Raw genomic sequence first — 20,297 nt, forward strand, 5'->3', positions numbered from 1 at the left:
GAAATTCTCTAGTCAGCGCTTCTGGAAATGCTTCCGTCGGCGTGATTAACCCTTCCCTAATTATTTCTAACAGTTGACTACGGCTCGCACCCTCAACACTGGCTCCTCTTTGACCGGATCGTTCAGCAGATCGTCCTTCAGTCGGAAGGTACCGGAACTCCACCGACAAAAAATCCAGATGTTGCTCCAATCGAGATAAACGTTAAGGAAATTGTCCATCTTCTTGCGAAGGAGGAAGAGCTTGTAGCGGCCAAGAAGAAGGCCGAAGAACTGGAAAAAGAAAACTCGGACATGTCATCCCGGCTGGCCAAGAAGGAACAGGAACTGGACCTTAGGACGCAGGAAAAAGTGAGTATACCATATTAAAAAAAAAAACAAACTGAAAAAACTGGTCGAAGTCAAGACCTAGGTGGCACACTATTTTTTAATGATATTAAGTCAATGTGCAGTCGACTTCTCGAATTGACAACCTGGCAGACATTCGTGAATGTCTGGTTGATATGTTGTCTACTAAAGGCTTCAAACGCGATCTTTTCATGAGTTTCTGTTTAGTTGACTTCATTTTCTGCTGAAATAAGTCAAAAATTGAATTTGTGTTACTTGAGGAATTGTCAATTTTGATGTCCCGTAATCACAACTTTCGCAGGAAGACATGGAGGCCAGTCTATCGAGGATAAAGGAACGGCTTGAGAAGGAGACGTCGTTGCACATAGAGACGAAACAACGAATATCCGAGCTCCAGGACAACATGGAGACCCTTTCGCGGCAGATAAACAATGAAAAGTCGGAGAGAAAGCGACTGGAACAGCTCGTTGCTTCGGGGAGTCTTCCGGATGATGCCAAGGCTACGATAAAGATCGTCGAGGACGAGGTCGCGGAGGTCGAGGCCAAACCAATGCCGCCACCCCCACCGCCACCTCCACTGGCCCCGCCACCTCCCCCCTCTTTGATGCCGGCTGCTCCACCGCCCATGAAAGTTGAGATTGTCAAAAATGTGCCGCAGCCCGGAAATCCGCTCAAATCTTTCAACTGGTCAAAAATACCCGAGCAGAAGCTTCAGGGCACGATTTGGTCCGAATTGGACGACACGAAGCTCTACAACGTAATGGACCTCGAGTCCATCGACAAGATATTTTGCGCCTATCAGAAGAATGGCGTACCGACTGAAGGCTCGATAGAGGACCTCCGGAACTTGGGTAAAAACAAGAAGACCATGTCTGTCATCGACTCGAGGAGGGCCCAAAACTGCACTATTCTTCTGTCCAAGCTCAAAATGTCCGACAACGACATCACCAGGGCCATTTTGTCCATGGATCAACAGAATATACTTCACATAGACATGGTTGAACAACTCCTCAAGTACATACCATCCTCCGAGGAGTCAGCGTTACTCGACCTTCATCAGAAGGACCTCCAAAGCAGGGCGGATTGCTTCTTGTATCAAATATCCAAGTGAGTCGCGGCGTGTTGCATTTAACACTTCGTGTGTCCCTTTTTAAGTAAAATAGCTCATCCGCAGGCACATAAATAAGAGTGGAATTCATGAATTACATGGTCATACTTATTGCATGATCTAAAATCAGCTATCCAAAGAACTCTCACAAAGGGATATAGTGCGCAAAGATGAGCCGATTTCATTCAAAAAAAAAAATGTACCCAATCTTGAGCCACAATTAAAAGACCCATGACATGGCATTTTACTGAATGGACACTTGTCAGGGGAAAGTAAATCCTGAATACTCGTTTATATTTAACTGCAATTTTAAATTTGAACAAGATCAAGTATGAAACAAAAATTTCATAGCCTATGAGTCCATTGTTAGTTGAAAAAAATGTACCAGCACGTTTTAGTAAGATTCGTAGCAAATTAGACCATTTTTCAAAGGGTATCTAAAACAAATTTTCAACATTTTTTCCCCGTTAAAAAATGCCCATTCAGTGAATCACCGAGACATGGGTCTCTTTATTTCGATCCCATTGTATGTCAAAAATATTTAATAGTCGGTGACCTCTTCTTACCAGTATTTTGTACCATTCTCCACCATGTTTAATCGGTCATTTTTAATCCCAACAGTTCCATTCCAATTTTAAGAGGATCAGCATTAACATTAAGTATGCAAGTTCATCATAAAACGTACTTAATTCTTCCTTTTGACACTTATTCCAGAGTACCTCATTACGAGCAGAGGTTAAGGTCTTTGCACTACAAGAAAAAATTTGCTGCCAGTATCGCCGAGCTGACGCCGCGAATGCGATCGGTTCTGGAAGCAAGCCGTCAAGTGGCGCGTTCAAGGAGATTGAGGAAACTTTTGGAGTTAGTTTTGGCTCTCGGAAATTACGTGAATCGAGGTAACGCCCGTGGCAATGCGGCCGGGTTTAGATTGGCGTCTCTCAATCGATTGGTGGATACTAAATCGTCGTGCGCAAAGGGCACCACGCTTCTTCACTACCTGGTCCAAATGCTGGAGTCGAGGTTCAGAGAGGTTCTTGACATTGAGGAAGACATGCCGCACGTCAGAACCGCCGCCAGAGTTAGCATGGCTGACCTGCAAAAAGAGGTTGCGAATTTGAAAAACGGATTGTCTGACGTGCAACGGGAAATCGGTAGGCTTGAAACCTTGGAAACAGTACTCACTCACGCTTCTTGCATTATTAATTGCGTTCGGAAAATGTTACAGTAATCTGAAAATTTACATGATTTCACGCATAGTTCAGAGTAGTGTTTTACCAGTTTCTTGTAGACGTGAATGTCTTTTGCTTTTCAGAATTCCACAGGGGACAATCCCAAGTACTCCAAGGCGACATGTTCCTCCCAGCAATGAGGGAATTTCAGGCACAAGCTACGTGCAGACTAGCGGAAGCTGAAGATCTGTTCCAAGATATGAAAACTAGGGTGATTATTTTTACGTTCTTTCAAATCAGTTTTTAATTTATTTTCACCCTCTTCTTATGGCTTGTCATCGATTTTATTTGTGACTCAGATTACAAATAACGTTGAATGCACAAAATATTGACATATTTGAATACCTTCAGTAGTGATAAAATTATTCGGCTTTACAGTTTGATAGAGCAGTGCGATTGTTTGGCGAAGATTCGGCTGGCGTACAGCCTGACGAATTTTTTGGTATTTTCGAAAATTTCCTCCAAGCTTTAGCTGAGGCAAGACAAGACGTGGAAAATATGAGGAGGAAGGTCGAAGAAGAAGAGCGCAGAGCAAAGCAGGAGCAAGAGGTATGCGGAATAGAATTTTTTCACTTTTTAATTCAACTTCTAAAATCTGTTATTCGATTCAAAATAGAAGCTATCCGCAATACTCTTCGTTTGATTGAAAATAAAATATCTGTGATTGGTGTGCACGTTAAAAGACGTTGCCGTTTTTTAACCAAGCCACTTGAGTTTTTCAGGGATTAAAATTCATCGTGTGATCTGATTCAAGTCACGAGATCTCGTCACTTTTCCGACCAAAAGCCTTTATACCTTGATAAATGAAAGTTTCACCCAACTAACCCACGTAATAATAAGAAATTTGTTTTGAACAGTTAAGAAAACGGACGATGGAGAGGAAAAATTCTCGAGAGGGTATCCTGAACAGTATCTCGCTGGGAAATAAGACTCAGAGTAATGGAAATAATCAAGGTGACAACAAGGGCGAGTTTGATGACTTGATATCAGCTCTACGCACCGGTGATGTTTTCGGTGAGGACATCGCTAAGTTCAAGAGGTCGAAGCGCAGACCAGTGACACCCAGTGGTCAAGAATCCCGAAGGCACAGCGCACACAGGGAAGATTCCAGGGAACGGCATTAGTCGTTTGAATAGGACGCAGTATTCAGTTGCAGATATCTTCACACTTGTGATATAATCTTTTTTTTTTTTTTCAATTGCCACGATTTTTACGAATCTCTTTTTGCTCATAGTCCCTGCTCGAAGTTATTAATTCGGTAGATGCGTGTAGATAAGAATTTTCGGTCGTCCTGAACTTCCGTGTCTGCGATTCTTTCGAATTTAGATTTATATGCGAAAGACTGGAAAAAATTATTCGAGTGCCAAGACAGAGAGTTAAATATTTATTTCAGTATGGAATACACTTATCACGATAAAGGTTTTCCGGAAAAACATTGTCAAGCTCAATAAGTAAGTTATGAAAAATGTCGTCAAGATACCTCGGTAATCATTCAATCGAACCCAATACTCGATTGGGTGAAGATTCTGTTTCGAAGGAAAGAAATGAGTGGTTTTTTAGTAGAAAAGACAGCATGCGTGATATTTTGCGTTGTAAATAGTCATTATGCAGATTATAGCTATTTTTTTTTTTCTCGCGTTAAAACGTTGTCAACTTTTCATTGAATGGAGAGAGAAGATCAAATCAAAGCAAACAAAAATTAAAGAGATATTTAAAATGAGGCGGAATAAGAAAAACAGTCATATAATTTCTAAAAATGAATAATATTAAGTAAATAGTTCAAGATCAAAATATTTAAGATACAGATTATATTGATGTACACGTACTATAATCGGACCAATCGATAGAGGTAGGTTTTTTGATTAACCCGCTCGTTTTCCCCGTTTTTGAATCATCTACAAAATACCTATCCCGTAAGTATCAAACGTGTAGAGTTTATTTTCCTCCGGTCATAGGATCATTTTAAGGCCTACGCAGTTTTTGTAACTGCACTTTGAAACTAAGGATCATAGTCGGAATTTATAGTTTCTGAAACGAAAATAAAACAAGACCATAGTAAGATTAGTTTATCAACATGTGAAACAAAACAGCCTTACATGAAATATGGATTCAATATTACGAGGAAATACGTAGATTTCAATGTGTAGAAAAGAAGGATTGAAAAAACGAAATCAATTAAATAAATAAATGTAACGATCAATGTATAAGGATCAATGTTTTCTAAGCTTTTGTACTTTTGTAAATATTTAGTATCAATGTCTTATTATTACCGTTATTATTACTCTTCTAATTATTATGATAAAAGATTAAACATAATGTCCGATTAATATATTTACCGTATAATATTAATATCAATATGTATTAATATATATGAGGAAACGAAATAAAAATAAAATAAAAAATACAAAGTTACGTGCGTCGGCGTATCAATGCGTGAAATGATTTTACCTTCTTCATCGTAAAACTCTCGACGTGTTTCAGTTTATCGGGATTGAATATTCCATTTCAAATAAAATTTCCCTCGATATTTAGTATACTTTTATACGTAATTAATCATATTAAAGTTCTAAAGTTGTGTTATAATCTGCAAATAAATTCTTAAATAGGAGTTTCAATGGCTTGGAAATAAAAAAATTGAGAGCGAATCGGAGTGTCCAGTAACCGGGTTTCTTGGAAAACGGAAAATTATACGGGAATTTGCAAGTGCCCATGAAAATGCGGGAAATATACGGGAATTTCATATAGCAGCCGGGAATTTTTCGAACGACTAACATTCTTGACCGAGAAATATTATATTACCGTACATTTCGTACACTAAAAATAATAAGTAAAAAAATGAATCGCAAATTACAAGATAAGTGTTGTTTCACTATAATCGTAAAATATTGTGATTATACATTGGCATAATAATATTTAGCCTTATCTAAATAATGGTTGAGTAGTAGTACTTCTCTCAATTCCGATGTGACGTTCCATCCTGAAAATTTTCGATCCGCTTCTAGGTTGTATAGACGTCAGATTTTCTTTCACAATGCTAATATCCAAGTGCTAAATTTAGAAATGAAAATTTTTCCTCCAATTGCAAATGAACCTGATTAGTCTAACTTCGGATAATAAAGAAACCAAAAAAATCCATATTGTTTATGCCTAGTTTTTTGGCTATACGTATTGTTGCTGTTTAGTTGTTATTATTTAATTACTGTAACTGTTTCCATCCAAATTAATTCCAATTACTATTACTTGATTATTAGCGTTTCCGTTTAGTTATTGTCAATGCTTTGTCTCGAATGTCGAATTTCATTTGTTGTCATATTAAAATAAAAATTAAAATTAAATTATGAAAATGTTGCGTAAGGCATTTATACTTGAGTTTTTGCTATTGCCGTTTTCCTTTCGTGGAAATATTTCGATATGTAGAAGCGTGAAATGATTGATCGTCACGACCTGATTTTCACAAAACAAACAGTCAATAAATTCCGATCGCCGAATCGCAGGAAATCTGTTGCGCGCAGAAGGTCTCGTCCAGAATTTGCCTTTCCGAATGAAATGTCCTTTGGTGAGAGTTTTAAAATTGTTTTATTAAGAGAGGACGATCATTCAAAAATGCGATAAGCTTCGGACGACGTGGTTTTTAATTGAGAATGAAACTTTGTAAAAGGTTGCGCAGGAATAATAAAATAACATTCAACTGCGAAGAATATGAACCTCTCGCTCTCTCTCTCTCGTCGCCTAGAAATCTCGAAAGGTACGGGGAGACATGGGTCCCCTAAACCGATAAGCCATACGGCCCAGGGCGTCCTTTGGAATAACCCCGGGTGTGCGTTAGATTCGTCGCGGAAGTTGCTTCCGAGATTTGTTGGATCATTCACTCGTGCACAGGTAAACCGTGTGTTAACCTGGGGCTGATTTTGACGTCACGAGCATGGGGACGAGAGAGAGGGAGGGAGAGAAACAGAGAATTAAAATTACTACAATCAGAGGAGAGTTTCTTCTCTCTGAGATTCGAAGTAAAATTCGGAGTCGTGATGACACATAAAATGAAGATATTTATTCGATTCTGCGGAAACTTGATCCAAAAATATCACTTTGAGGGTTATTTACCGTAGCGCTGAATAATACAAGTAACAAATGACAAATAAATAAGTATAGATTTAATTTATACTGAAATGAAGATTCTCGGGATGTCGAGCATTATCAGTTGCGTGCGCACCCCTCCCCGCTCCGCGATTGGTGTTGGGAGGGGGGGTTTTCTGACTGTATAAACGATCGCGCTGGAGCAAGAGCGTCTGTTTACGGAGAACTTCGGTACTCGGTATATCGTGACAATAAACGAATTTAGATACGAACCTTTCCTTGTTATCACAAATACATATCACCACTTTCCTTAACCTAACCCGAACACGTATTGCATATATGCCGTAAATTTATTACGATTTTTTGATTTCGGAATCATTTGTCTGGTTGCAATTGTCATTTTTGTTAAAGCCCATAAGCTGGAAATCTTTACGCGTATCATGTAAAAAAATCGACATTAAAACTCAATAAATGCGGGATTCAGGAAGGATGGGATATAGGTTTAGATTTTTCACAATAATAAAAAGAAGTAAATTGATTTACCGTGTGCTTGTTCGAGTAATGAATACTTGTTTTACATTTTGAAGGTGCAATTAATTTCATATTTTTCAATTTTTGAATTCTAGTTACTTCCACATGCTAGTGTTATATTTAAAACCTTCAACTCGTGATTAGAAATGCATAAACTTCAAATATATCAAAAACATATTTGTATAACTTTGCTCGAAACTGAATAAACTTTCGAAGGTTAAATTCTTACATAGATCACTTTTCATTTAATTAAAGCTTAAAAAAGTGAACAATGCTCTTGACAAAACCAATGCAGCTCTGATTTTGACAAAAGCTTAATTTTACATTTTTTGAATGTAAGAAAATGCAAAAATGAACTGTTGGTAAGTCGGGGAATTTAAAATTTATCCACGAAACAGTCAAATAAATTAATCAAAAGCTATATTTTCAATCTTAATTTTTCTTTGGTTCAGCTCCTTCATCAGACCTTATTATTCCATCGATATATCATCGTGTGTGATTTATGCAACTAATATATTATATATTTATCCTTAGTCGGATTGCCCATATGTAATGATATTAAATTCTCAATTTCACTTTGAAATCACTTTGCAAACCTGTTTGCGTAATTATAATTCTTGATAGACATTTGGCGCACAGCATTCAACATTCGAGATGAGTATATACCGTAAAAGTGTTATTTTTTGTACATTCGGCCGCTCTCCCCGATCCCATACACGCGACCGTCAAAAAGGACTGATTATTTAGTCAATGTTTTGAATCAAGAGAACGAAAAAAAAATCCCTATTAGAATTTTTCAACTTCAGAAATGAGAAATAATTCTGAAAAATAAAAATAATTCCTACTTCAATTTCGTGAATGAAGAAATAATTAATTCAGATAAAAAGGGAGAAACTAGTATTAATTTGATATCAATGATTCATTTTCGATGTTCAAGAAAACACTGTTGACTGTGAAATTGTTATTCGTAGAAAGTTGATTCTGATGAATGTTCGAATCGATACTTCCAGAGCAATTAGAACTCAGAAAAAAAAGGAGTTGAATCGGATGAAGAATCAGTTATAAATTTGCTTGTTGGAATATGGAATAAAAGTATAGTTGTGAGAGATGGAATAGATTTACATACTTGTAGAGAACGTTGATGAAAATTTATGTCTTTAGTCAGTGATTATAATACCCAAAATTTTCAAATTTTGGACTATAGTTTTTTTTTCTTGCTTCACCCATTTAAAAAATAACGTATTTGCACATCTAAACTTTTGGAAGCTGTAACAAGTCCCGATAGACTTTTTCAAAATTTTAAATTGCATTAGATTGAGTCGAGGTTTGATTAATATTTAGAGTGCAGGCTTCTGATGTTTCTTAAATTTTTCGCATAGTTCTGCAATAAAAAATATGTTTCTGACGTATCGGTGGTAATAACTGACGTTGATAATTTTTCTCAAAGATAAGCTGTAACAGTTGAATAAGCCCGCCTAAATCACGACAAAATTTGAACGTCAGTAAGTGTAAAGGCCTGACCTCCGTAGCTATGCCCATGAGTTTCGTCCTCACTATTTCTCGCTTTCGCTTCCTCGACAACGACCGAACCGGTGACACGTGTCAAAAACATAATATAGATGGATATAAAAATGGAGTGAGCTCTTCGAAAATGATATACTTATCCAATAGTCATCAATTTATCAAATTTAAACAAGCACTAGAACTATAAAAAAAAAAAATCAGAAACATATATAATTAATAAACTACGAAAAGGCAATAACGGCAATTGAATAAATTAACGGACGAAACTGGACAAACACGAGGACAAAATCATACTCGGATACACATATTATATACATTTTATACAAATAACGAGGATTTTACTATGATATACACGATAGGAAATAATAGTTCGAACGTTTTATCGACTGGTTATACATTCTGTTGTATTTTTCCTTGTTCTTTTATTCAACGTTAACACGGAGATGCGGCGAAGTTGATGTACGAAATTATTTATTATTTTAATTTATTTATGTGTTGTAACGGAAGAAGGGCATTCCGTCACAGAGCAATGGATCATTCGACAAAGAAGACTCCAAGTTTTTGGACGATTTTGCAACCAATCATCTATTTTTTTTTGACATCTACATCAAATTCCAAAGCTACGTGTCTGTACGATTTGGGTTGACACGCTTTTCACTCAACAATAATAAAAATCCATTACGCAATTTTTCTCAATTAAAACCCGATTACCGATTTCAAATTTTGGAAAAAACTCAGAATCATATCTTCAACGAATCTCTAGCGAAGAAAAGAATGTTTCGGATTTTTTGGTATATTTTCAAAATTTGAGACAATGAGACATTGAATTTTTTCATTTCGTAACTTTAAAAGTACTCATCAGATCGGAAAACAAATTCTTCATGGGAACATTCTTGAAACGATTGGAACTAAATATGAAGCATTTCAAATTTTTTTCAAAATATTTGCTGGTCATAGTTGATTTTCTAAAAAACTTTGGAAAAATAAACTGATCATCTTAAAGATGCCACTGTCGTCTATAAAAGATTCGATATATTCAGGTAAATATAAATCATACACGTTCATGTATTTGATTGCGTTTATTTTTTCACTGTATAATTCCGTCGTACATATTGCTTGTGCAATACTTTCTCAACTTTTCAATTTCGCGTTGACGACGGTATGTTACCAACGTTTTGCACGCGATAGCTGTCGGTTACGAAGAACTTCATAACAAACTTTATATATTTTTAGGCAACGCCTCCGAAGACTTTTTTCACACCGGCCATCTAATCCTCTGAGTCTGCAGCTTACAATAAAGTTGTTGCATCTAAGAGATGTGAGAACTCGACTGATAGGTCGGAAACCGATGCATCCTCTGCACATCAGTCTGGTAGCAATACTTCGTCATGCGTACAAATACGTTCTTATTCGATGTTGAAAGAATGAGTGATGGATCAGTATCTTATCGAAGAGAGAGATCATCTGGTGTATGGGGGCTGTATTCAATCACGACTCGTTTCGTAATTCAGCAGAGAAAGAGGCTTTATTCAAATACATTTTCTCCGAAATTGATGAAGTCCAAAAATTAGAACTCAGTAAACACCTCCAACCATCCTATTTACCTATACTACTGGATTAGCTATGATATGAAGAGAAAAGAATTATTCATTTCGAAATGGGATTCTATTCGACAAGCGCACGATGTCTTCCATAACATGAATATTCATGAATGTTCCCACAACTTTTCATTTGCTCTCTCGATCTTGGATTTTCGTAGGCATAGAATCGGAACGTTGTTCTAGCTAGTCGCAAGTGAAGTATCTACGTTGGGTAGAGAAGCGGTAAAGTTTTTCGAAAAGTGTTCGGATGGAAAAAAATTCAAAGTAACGGTAATACATCACGGATGCGCTAATTTTGAACGAGATGAAATGGATGCTTCGTATATGAGACAGTATTTAACGCAGCGTAGTGATTTAAAGACCTAAAAAGGTGATAGGAAGAGAAAGAACGGGGCTTCTTAACACTTCGAGTGTATTTTAACATACATTTGAAAGACAAGAGCAAAATTTTTCATCATCCAACTGTCGCAGAACGGCAGCGTTATCAGCTGACCCGTTAACCGAAGGATACATCTTCAGTCAACGGCTGACCATCGAAGGGCCTGGCCGCTTGAGTCTGGAATCGGCAGGAGAGATAAAGTGCGTATTTCTTGTATGAAATGTGAAAACTAAAATCATTATACATCATATAATATCATCAAACATCGTACATCATACATCATCATATTCATCATACATAGTATTAAAGGTCGAAACCAAAGTTTGGATGTCGGATGTTCAGAACGTGACGTCACCAATCTCAAATCAGCTAGCCGAATTCCTCAGTCGGGAAACAACCGCGCAGTAGAGCGGACGGATGAGAGTCGCGCTCCGCAAATTTCGAGTACCGGGTTCTCAACCTCCCGGATCCCGCGCTTCGGGTCCGCTACGCGGTGAAACTCGACTTTCAGGATAAGTGCTCCGTGGTTCCTGGTTCATGTTTACAATAAATCATTTCAATTCATTCTTCGCGCAAGCACAAATTCAGTAGCTATAAATGCGCTACTGAAATTTTTTCTACTATTAATTAATTAATTAATTATATTAATCATTAGACAATATTTTCAACGTGTTCTTATGCTGAAAATATTTATTAATATTCGAGGTGTACCCTGAGGCGGTTATCGGTGGTTGTTGGAGGTGATTGGCGGTGGTTGAAGGTGTTCGGAGTTGAACGAGAAGGAGGACGAGGAAGACAAGGAGATAAAAGTGGACGAGGATTGGTACTCAGTGAGTTTAATATTCTGATAATATTTAATGGCAGCTGTAATTATGTAGTATTCAAAATTTTCCAAACTTGTAATGTTTACAATGGATTATTTCAATTCGTTTTTCGCGCAAGCACAAATTCAGTAGCTATGAATGAGCTTATACAATTTGTTATAATATTAATTAATTAACTATTCAATTACTCGATTATATTAATCCTTGCACAATATTTTCTATGTGTTATTATACTGAAAATATTTATTACTATTCAAGGTAAAAGGTGAGGTAGTTATCGGTGGTTGTTCGAGGTGATTGAAGGTGGTCGGAGGTGGACGAGGAGGAGGACGAGAAGGACGAGGATTTGTGCTCGGTGAGTAAAACACTTTTATAATATTTGATGGCAATTGTAATTATATTTCATCTGGAATATTACAAACTTGTCACGTTTACAATAAATTATTTCAATTCATTTTTCGTGCAAGCACATATTCAGTAGCTATGAATAATCTTATACAATTTATTATATTATTAATTAATTAATTAATATTCTTATAATATTTAATGGCAATTGTAATTATGTGGTATCTAAAATCTTTCGAACTTGTCATATTTATAATAAATTATATCAATTCATTTTCCGAGTAAACATAAATTCGGTAGCTATAAATGCGCTGATGAAATTTATTATATTATTGCTTAATTGATTCAGTATAAAAATCCTGACATAATATTTTTGATGTGTTCTCATACTGAAAATATTTATTACTATTCCAGGTAGGACCCGAGGTGGTTGGCGGTGGTTGAAGGTGGTCGGAGGTGGACAAGCACGGGGACGTGGAAGACGAGGAGAACAAGGTGGACGAGGAGGACGAGGATTTGTGCTCGGTGAGTTTAACATTTATATAATATTCGATGGCAATTGTAATTATATTATATCTAAAATTTTTCGAACTTGTCATGTTCACAATAAATTATTTCAATTCATTTTTCGCACGAGCACAAATTCAGTATTTATCGATGCGCTCATGATATTTCTATAATTTTTGATAATTTTATCATAATCTTGTTGGTAGAATGTGTCAGTGAAAAAATCATATTAGTACGTACACAACATTCTTAAAGTGTTCTAATTTTTGTTTGTTCCAACACGCTAGTGAAATTTCTGTGATGTTTCATAATTTTTTCATAATCCTCGTAGAATGTGTCAATAAAAAAATTATGTCACTCCTTCAACAATATTTTTCTTGTGTTCTGATACTGAAATTATTGATCAGTATTGGACGTATGACCAGAGGTGGTTAGCGGTGGTCGTTGGAGGTTGTTGGCAGTAGTTGCGGTGATGAAGGTGCACAAGGAAAAGCACGACGATTACGAGGACTTGTGCACTGTGAGGATAACATTTGTATGATATTTGATGGAGTAGGAGTAGGAGTAGGATCAGGAGTGGGAGATGGAGTAGGATCAGGAGTAGAATCAGAAGTAGGAGTGAGAGTAGAAGTGAGAAAAGGAGTAGTAGGAGTTAAAGTGGAAGTAAGAGTAGCAATAGTAGGAGATGGAGTAAGAAATAGGAGTAGGAGATGGTGTAGGAATCGGAATAGTAGTAGGAAAAAGGAGTAGGAGTAGAGGTAGAATCAGAAGCAGGTGGAGAAGTACGAGTGAGAGAAAAATGAGAAGTAGGATCGTGAGTAACTCGTACTTGAGAGTAGGGTAGGGTAGGGTAGGGTAGGGTAGAGTAGGTGATGAAGGTGCACGAGGAAAAGGACGACGATGACAAGGACTTGTGCACTGCGAGTATAACATTTTTATGATGTTTGATGGAATAGGAATAGGATCAGGAGTAGAATCAGAAGTAGGAGTAGGGAGTAGGAGTGGGAGAAGGAGTAGTCGGAGTTATGGTGGAAGTAAGAGTAGCAGTAGTAGGAGATAGAGTAGGAACAGGAGTTGGAAGTAGCAGAGGAGATGGAGTAGATATAGGAGTTAAAATTAAAAGTAGGAGATGGAGTAGGCATAGGAATAGAAGTAGGAAGTAGGAGTAGCAGTGAAGGTAGGATCAGGAGTAGCATTGTGAGTAGAGTAGGAGTAGAAGTAGGATCTGGAGTCATAGTAGGAGTGTGAATAAAAGGGTAGGAGCGTTAAAGGGCGGAAAGGTGGGATGAGGTGAGGTGGGGTGTGGCGGGGTAGGGTCAGGTCGTGTATTAAATAATGAATCAATATTTAATGACAATTGTAATCATGTGGCATCAAAAATTCGGTAGCTATAAATCCGCTAATGGAATGTATTATATTATTGATTTATTAATTAATTCTTTTGATCCTCATATAATACTTTTAATTTGTTCTCATACTGAAAATGTTCATTACTATTCCAGGTATGACCCGAGGTGGTTATCGGTGGTTGTTGGAGGTGGTTGACGGTGGTTGAAGGTGGTCGGAGGTGGACGAGGAGGAGGAGGAGGAAGACGAGGAGAACAAGGTGGACAAGGAGGACGAGAATTTGTGCTCGGTGAGTTTACCATTTTTATAATATTTAATGGCAATTGCAAATATATTCTGTCTAAAACTTTTCAAACTTGCCATGTTCAGAATAAATTATTTCAATTCATTTTTCACGCGAGCACAAATTCAGTAGCTATCGATGCGTTCATGATATTTCTATAATTTTTTATAATTTTGTCGGAATCTTCTTGGTAGAATATGACAGTGAAAAAATTATACTGGTACTTACACGACATTCTTGACGTGTTCTGATTTTTGCTTGGTCCAATAAGCTAGTGAAATTTCTGTAATGTTTCGTAATGTTTTCACAATCCTCGTAAAATGTGTCAATGAAAAAATTATATCAATCCTTTCACAATATTTTTATTGTGTTCTAATACTGAAATTATTTATTAGTATTCGAGGTACGACCAGATGAAGTTATCGGTGGTCGTTGGAGATGTTTGGCAGTGGTTGCAGGTGATCAAGGTGCACGAGGAACAGGACGACGATGACAAGGATTTGTCCACTGTGAGAATAACATTCCGTGATATTTGATGGAGTAGGAGTAGGATCAGGAGAAGGAGTTAGAGTAGGATCAGGAGTAGGAGGAAAAGTACGAGTGAGAGTAGAATGAGGAGTAGGATCTTGAGTACCGTGTACTCGTGAGAGGTGGGGGGTGGGATGAGGTGGGGTAGGTAAGGCTATGGTGGGCGGTAAGGTAGGGTAGGGTAGGGTGAGTTAGGGTAGGGTTATGTCATGTAGGGTCATGTTTACAATAAATTATTTCGATTCATTTTTGAAGCAAGCACATATTCAGTAGCTATAATTGCGCTAGTGAAATTTATTATATTATCAATTGATTGAATAATTACATTAGTCCTTATATAGTATATTTGGTGTGTTCTTATACTGAAAATATTTATTACTGTTCCAGGTATAATCCGAGGTGGTTATCGGTGGTTGGTGGAGGTGGTTGGCGGTGGTTGGAGGTGGACGAGAAGGAGGACGAGGAAGATGAGAAGAACAAGGTGGACGCGGAGGAGGAGGATTTGTGCTCGGTGAGTAAAACATTTTGATAATATTTATTGGTAATTGCATTAACATTGTATTTGAAATTTTTCAAACTTGTCATGTTTACAATAAATTACTTCAATTCATTTTTCGCGCAAGACCATGTTCAGTAGCTTCAAATGCGCTAATAAAATTTATTATCTATTAATTAATTATATTAATCCTTACATGATATTTTTGATGTGTTCTTATACTAAAAATATTTATCACTATTCCAGGTATAACCCAAGGTGGTTAGCGGTGGTCGTTGAAGGTGGTGAGCGGTAGATGGAGGCGGTCGAGCTGGACGAGGAGGAGGACGAGGAAGACGAGGATTTGTGCTCGGTGAGTTTAGCATCATTATAATATTTGATGAAGTAGGATCAGGATCGGGAGTAGGAGTAGTATCAGGGAAAGAAGTAGTATCAGGAGTAGAAGTAGGAGTAGGATCAGATGTAGGTGTAGAAATAGGAGTGGTAGTGGTAATAGAGGCACGGTGCGGGGGGGGGGGGGGGGGGGGGGGGAGGGTAGGGTGACAAAGAAGAAAAACCGAATAGAAAATAGTAATAGCCCTTTGCCGCAGCATAGATCCATACAAGATTCCAAGGTAGGCATCTTAGATTTACGAGCAAAGTCTGATTAGTACTTTGTCAATCTTGTTAGACCTATGAGATACGTTTCTAACCAGACAAAAATATATCGATAATTTACAGTATTTTACAACAGTGATACCTTATCACATGGACAGTGGCCCACCTGATAATCAAGCTTTACAAGTCCTCATTAAGAGTAAGTTTTACAAGTTCTTGGTAACAGTACCAACAATTACTTAATAACGTCATTCGAAATTAATAATATGTTTTTGTTTTCAGTATTAAAGGCTATTAATGAGGATAGTCCAACGGTGCCCACATTATCAACGGACTACATATTGAAAGGTGGGTTGATTTCTTTCACCTTGTCTTGGATCCGTGCGAGATAAACACTTGTATATTTCACGGTCCCGTTATTATCGTGAGGTTGAAGTTCGTAATGTTATTCAGGCGATGAATTTTTAGAAAAACTTGGAATACAACTTCAGGATTGTCTGAAAATAAGTAAACCGTAATAAACAAAATTGTAATCATATCAAGTTATCAGTAATAAGCAATTGCGAGTAAAATATTAGCTTACTTTTGTAAGTATTTATGAATATAGCCTCCATGAATATTCATTGTTGGTATATAAGGTCTGGCAACGTACCTACCTTCTGTAAGAGATGTTGAAGACTTTTAACATAATTATGTTTCAGATCTGTGCCCCACCTAGTGATCCACTAGTACATATCCTCCGACGTGACATCGCTCCGCTACGTATGCAGAAGAAAAGATTTATTAAGATGCAGATTGCTCCTCTCTTCTTGCCATTGTGCCTTCAGCCATTGTTGTGCTGTGTGTTTAAAATTTAGGACAGTATATAAGATAGAATAACATGTACATCTACGAATATAGCACTGCAATAAATCTTATATAAATGAGCTCTCATTGAGATTTCTCTGTATTTATAACTCGACGCGAGAAGGCAAAAATCAATGTAATGCCATCTGTAAGGTAATTGGACTCGTATTTGCACTACGAGAACTCTTTGGGCATTTTGCGGTGAAGTTTGAAAAATTGTTGTAGAAGAAATTAAATAACTATAAAAATGGATAAAAAATATTATCTCTAATAGTAAATGTAGCTAATACAGCTTTAACCGTATATCGATTATGTTAATGATCTATTGTGACAAGATCGGAATTAGATAAGCTCTCTAAATACCCTTTTCTAGTCTATTAACTTATATCATGTATATGTAAATGTATATTTCTTCAGTTTATACAATCACTGCACTAGGATTACCCTTGCCATGTTTTATGGTGCGCTTGTGTAATTTGTATATTATTAATCTTGCGCTTTACTCTATTTGCGACAAGTTGCGACTGTTTCTCTTTTCTTGGCAATTATTTATGTACATGTATGTGTGTATATGTACATATATACTTATGAATGTGTATATACATATATGCACATATTTAAAACTAGACTTTTACAATAAACATAGAGGTTTTAGTATATTCACATACGGATTTCTGTGTATAGGTATACTTGAACTAAAATATCCTTATCTCTAATACGGAGTTGTTCGTAATTCGCATTTGTTCTTGTAACCCAATGTCCTACATACGATGGCAAAAATCGAGATCCAACTTAACTGAGTCTCAAAGCCCTGTTGACACAAAAGCAGCTATTTGATAGAAATTATAGTTTATAGTTTACACAGCCCATTGCATGATATTTCATTATAAATACATATGTTTCAATGTATTTAGGAATAATTTATCAAATATACAGAGGTCATGTGCAAATAATAAATGAATTGATTCGACCGCAGTTTGATGTATTCATTAGAGCTTTAACAATAAATCTAAGCTTTGTTACTTCTTTTATTTTATTATTGATAATCAAAAACATTTCCGACTATTCGTGCTGTGGAAGCATGGGGATTAAACCAAATGTAGCAAAAGATTAGAAACAGTGTATGTAGAGTACGGGTATTTTTATAACAATGCAAACACGTGCCGCTAGCTTAGTTTTGATATATCTAGAATACCACGCCTTGCGAATCAGCTTTCCAGACAGAGATGAATGATGAATTTTAAGGATTGCATTATCGTTGTTGAATACTCTATGCCTCATGGGAAACGAAAATCTGTAACGATAAAATTGATGCGCCGGATCATCGTCGACTTTAACTTATGAAATGTACGACCATTTTCGAACACCTCCTACCTCCCCCTGCCACCTCCGACCATCAATGGCCACTTTCGATCACCCCCTATCACCTTCTGCCAGCGCCGACCACCTCCTACCATTTCCGAACACCTCCAACCATCCTATTTACCTATATTACTAGATTAGCTATGATATGAAAAGAGAAGAATTATTCATTTCGAAATGAGATTCTATTCGACGCGCGCTTGATGTATTCCATAACATTAGTATTTATAATTATTCCAATAACTTTTCATTTGCCCTCTCGATCTTGAATTTTCATAGGCATAGAATCGAAACGCTGTTTTAGCTGGTCGCAAGTGAAGTATCTGCGTTGGGTGGAGGAGCAGAATTTATTTTTCGAAAAATATTCGGATGGAAAAAAATTCAGAGTAACGGTAATACATCACGGATGCGCTAATTTTGAACGAGATGAAATGGATGCTTCGTATATGAGACAGTATTTAACGCTGCGTAGTGATTTGAAGACCTAAATAGGTGATAGGGAGAGAAAGAACGAAGCTTCTCAACACTTCGAGTGTATTTTAACACACATTTGATAGATACGAGCGAAATTTTTCATCATCCAACTGTCGCAGAACGGCAGCGTTATCAGCTGACCCGTTAACCGAAGGATACATCTTCAGTCAACGGCTGACCATCGAAGGGCCTGGCCGCTTGTGTCTGGAATCGGCAGGAGAGATGAAGTGTGTATTTCTTGTATGAAATGTGAAAGCTAAAATCATTATACATCATATCATATCATCATACATCATACATCATACATCGTACATCATACATCATACATCATCATACCTAGTATTACAGTTCGAAACCAGAGTTTGAATTTTCGGATGTTCGGAAAGTGACGTCACCAATCTAAAATCGGCTAGCCGAGTTCCTCAGTCGGGTAACAACCGCGCAGTAGAGCGGACGGATAAGAGTCGCGCTCCGCAAATTTCGAGTACCGGGTTCTCAACCTCCCGGATCCCGCGTTTCGGGTCCGCTACGTATTCGAGTACCGGGTTCTCAACCTCCCGGATCCCGCGCTTCGGGTCCGCTACGCGGTGAAACTCGACTTCCAGGATAAGCGCTCCGTGGTTCCTGGTTCATGTTTACAATAAATTATTTCAATTCGTTTTTCGCGCAACCCCAAATTCGGCAGCTGTCAGTCCGCTAATAAAATTTCTCGACTTCCAGGATGAGCGCTCCGTGGTTCCTGGTTCATGTTTACAATAAATTATTTCAATTCTTTTTACGCGCAACCCCAAATTCGGTAGCTGTCAGTCCGCTAATAAAATTTCTCGACTTCCAGGATGAGCGCTCCGTGGTTCCTGGTTCATGTTTACAATAAATTATTTCAATTCTTTTTACGCGCAACCCCAAATTCGGTAGCTGTCAGTCCGCTAATAAAATTTCTCGACTTCCAGGATGAGCGCTCCGTGGTTCCTGGTTCATGTTTACAATGAATTATTTCAATTCGTTTTTCGCGCAACCCCAAATTCGGCAGCTGTCAGTCCGCTAATAAAATTTCTCGACTTCCAGGATGAGCGCTCCGTGGTTCCTGGTTCATGTTTACAATAAATTATTTCAATTCGTTTTTCGCGCAACCCCAAATTCGGTAGCTGTCAGTCCGCTAATAAAATTTCTCGACTTCCAGGATGAGCGCTCCGTGGTTCCTGGTTCATGTTTACAATGAATTATTTCAATTCGTTTTTCGCGCAACCCCAAATTCGGCAGCTGTCAGTCCGCTAATAAAATTTCTCGACTTCCAGGATAAGCGCTCCGTGGTTCCTGGTTCATGTTTACAATAAATTATTTCAATTCGTTTTTCGCGCAACCCCAAATTCGGTAGCTGTCAGTCCGCTAATAAAATTTCTCGACTTCCAGGATGAGCGCTCCGTGGTTCCTGGTTCATGTTTACAATGAATTATTTCAATTCGTTTTTCGCGCAACCCCAAATTCGGTAGCTGTCAGTCCGCTAATAAAATTTCTCGACTTCCAGGATGAGCGCTCCGTGGTTCCTGGTTCATGTTTACAATAAATTATTTCAATTCTTTTTTCGCGCAACCCCAAATTCGGTAGCTGTCAGTCCGCTAATAAAATTTCTCGACTTCCAGGATGAGCGCTCCGTGGTTCCTGGTTCATGTTTACAATGAATTATTTCAATTCGTTTTTCGCGCAAGCCCTAATTCGGTAGCTGTCAGTGCGCCAATAAAATTTCCATAACTTCACAATCTTCTCATAATCTTTTTGGTAAAATATGTCGATAAAAAAATTATATCAATCCTTACACATTATTTTTGATTTGTTCTTCTACTGAAAATATTTATTACTATTCAAGGTATAACCTGAGGTGGTTGAAGGTGGTCGGAGG

The 20,297-nt window shown here is 37.5% G+C and overlaps 1 protein-coding gene and 2 long non-coding RNA genes across 6 annotated transcripts in view; all 3 read left to right on the forward strand.

The window, feature by feature from the left end:
* DAAM (disheveled-associated activator of morphogenesis-like protein) overlaps positions 1-5,056 on the forward strand; it is a 58,715-nt gene extending 53,659 nt beyond the window's left edge. For all 4 annotated transcript variants that reach the window (XM_046631491.2, XM_046631492.2, XM_046631490.2 and 1 more), the window contains exons 6-11: positions 74-348; positions 647-1,452; positions 2,168-2,604; positions 2,766-2,893; positions 3,061-3,231; positions 3,540-5,056. In XM_046631491.2, the coding sequence (XP_046487447.1) occupies positions 74-348; positions 647-1,452; positions 2,168-2,604; positions 2,766-2,893; positions 3,061-3,231; positions 3,540-3,806 (2,084 nt within the window). In that variant the 3' untranslated portion in view covers positions 3,807-5,056. The remainder of the gene's footprint in view (positions 1-73; positions 349-646; positions 1,453-2,167; positions 2,605-2,765; positions 2,894-3,060; positions 3,232-3,539) is intronic.
* Positions 5,057-11,501: 6,445 nt separating this feature from the next.
* Positions 11,502-14,093, forward strand: LOC138191095 (uncharacterized). The gene is made up of 5 exons (XR_011177387.1): positions 11,502-11,621; positions 11,874-11,970; positions 12,375-12,485; positions 12,875-12,987; positions 13,970-14,093. It is a non-coding gene; the product is annotated as an uncharacterized lncRNA (long non-coding RNA).
* Positions 14,094-15,660: 1,567 nt separating this feature from the next.
* Positions 15,661-17,531, forward strand: LOC124221482 (uncharacterized). Its single transcript, XR_006883824.2, has 4 exons — positions 15,661-15,735; positions 15,842-15,917; positions 16,001-16,066; positions 16,420-17,531. It is a non-coding gene; the product is annotated as an uncharacterized lncRNA (long non-coding RNA).
* Positions 17,532-20,297: the final 2,766 nt, after the last annotated feature.

Source organism: Neodiprion pinetum, chromosome 6 (assembly GCF_021155775.2).
Source record: "Neodiprion pinetum isolate iyNeoPine1 chromosome 6, iyNeoPine1.2, whole genome shotgun sequence".
Taxonomy (NCBI): domain Eukaryota; kingdom Metazoa; phylum Arthropoda; class Insecta; order Hymenoptera; family Diprionidae; genus Neodiprion; species Neodiprion pinetum.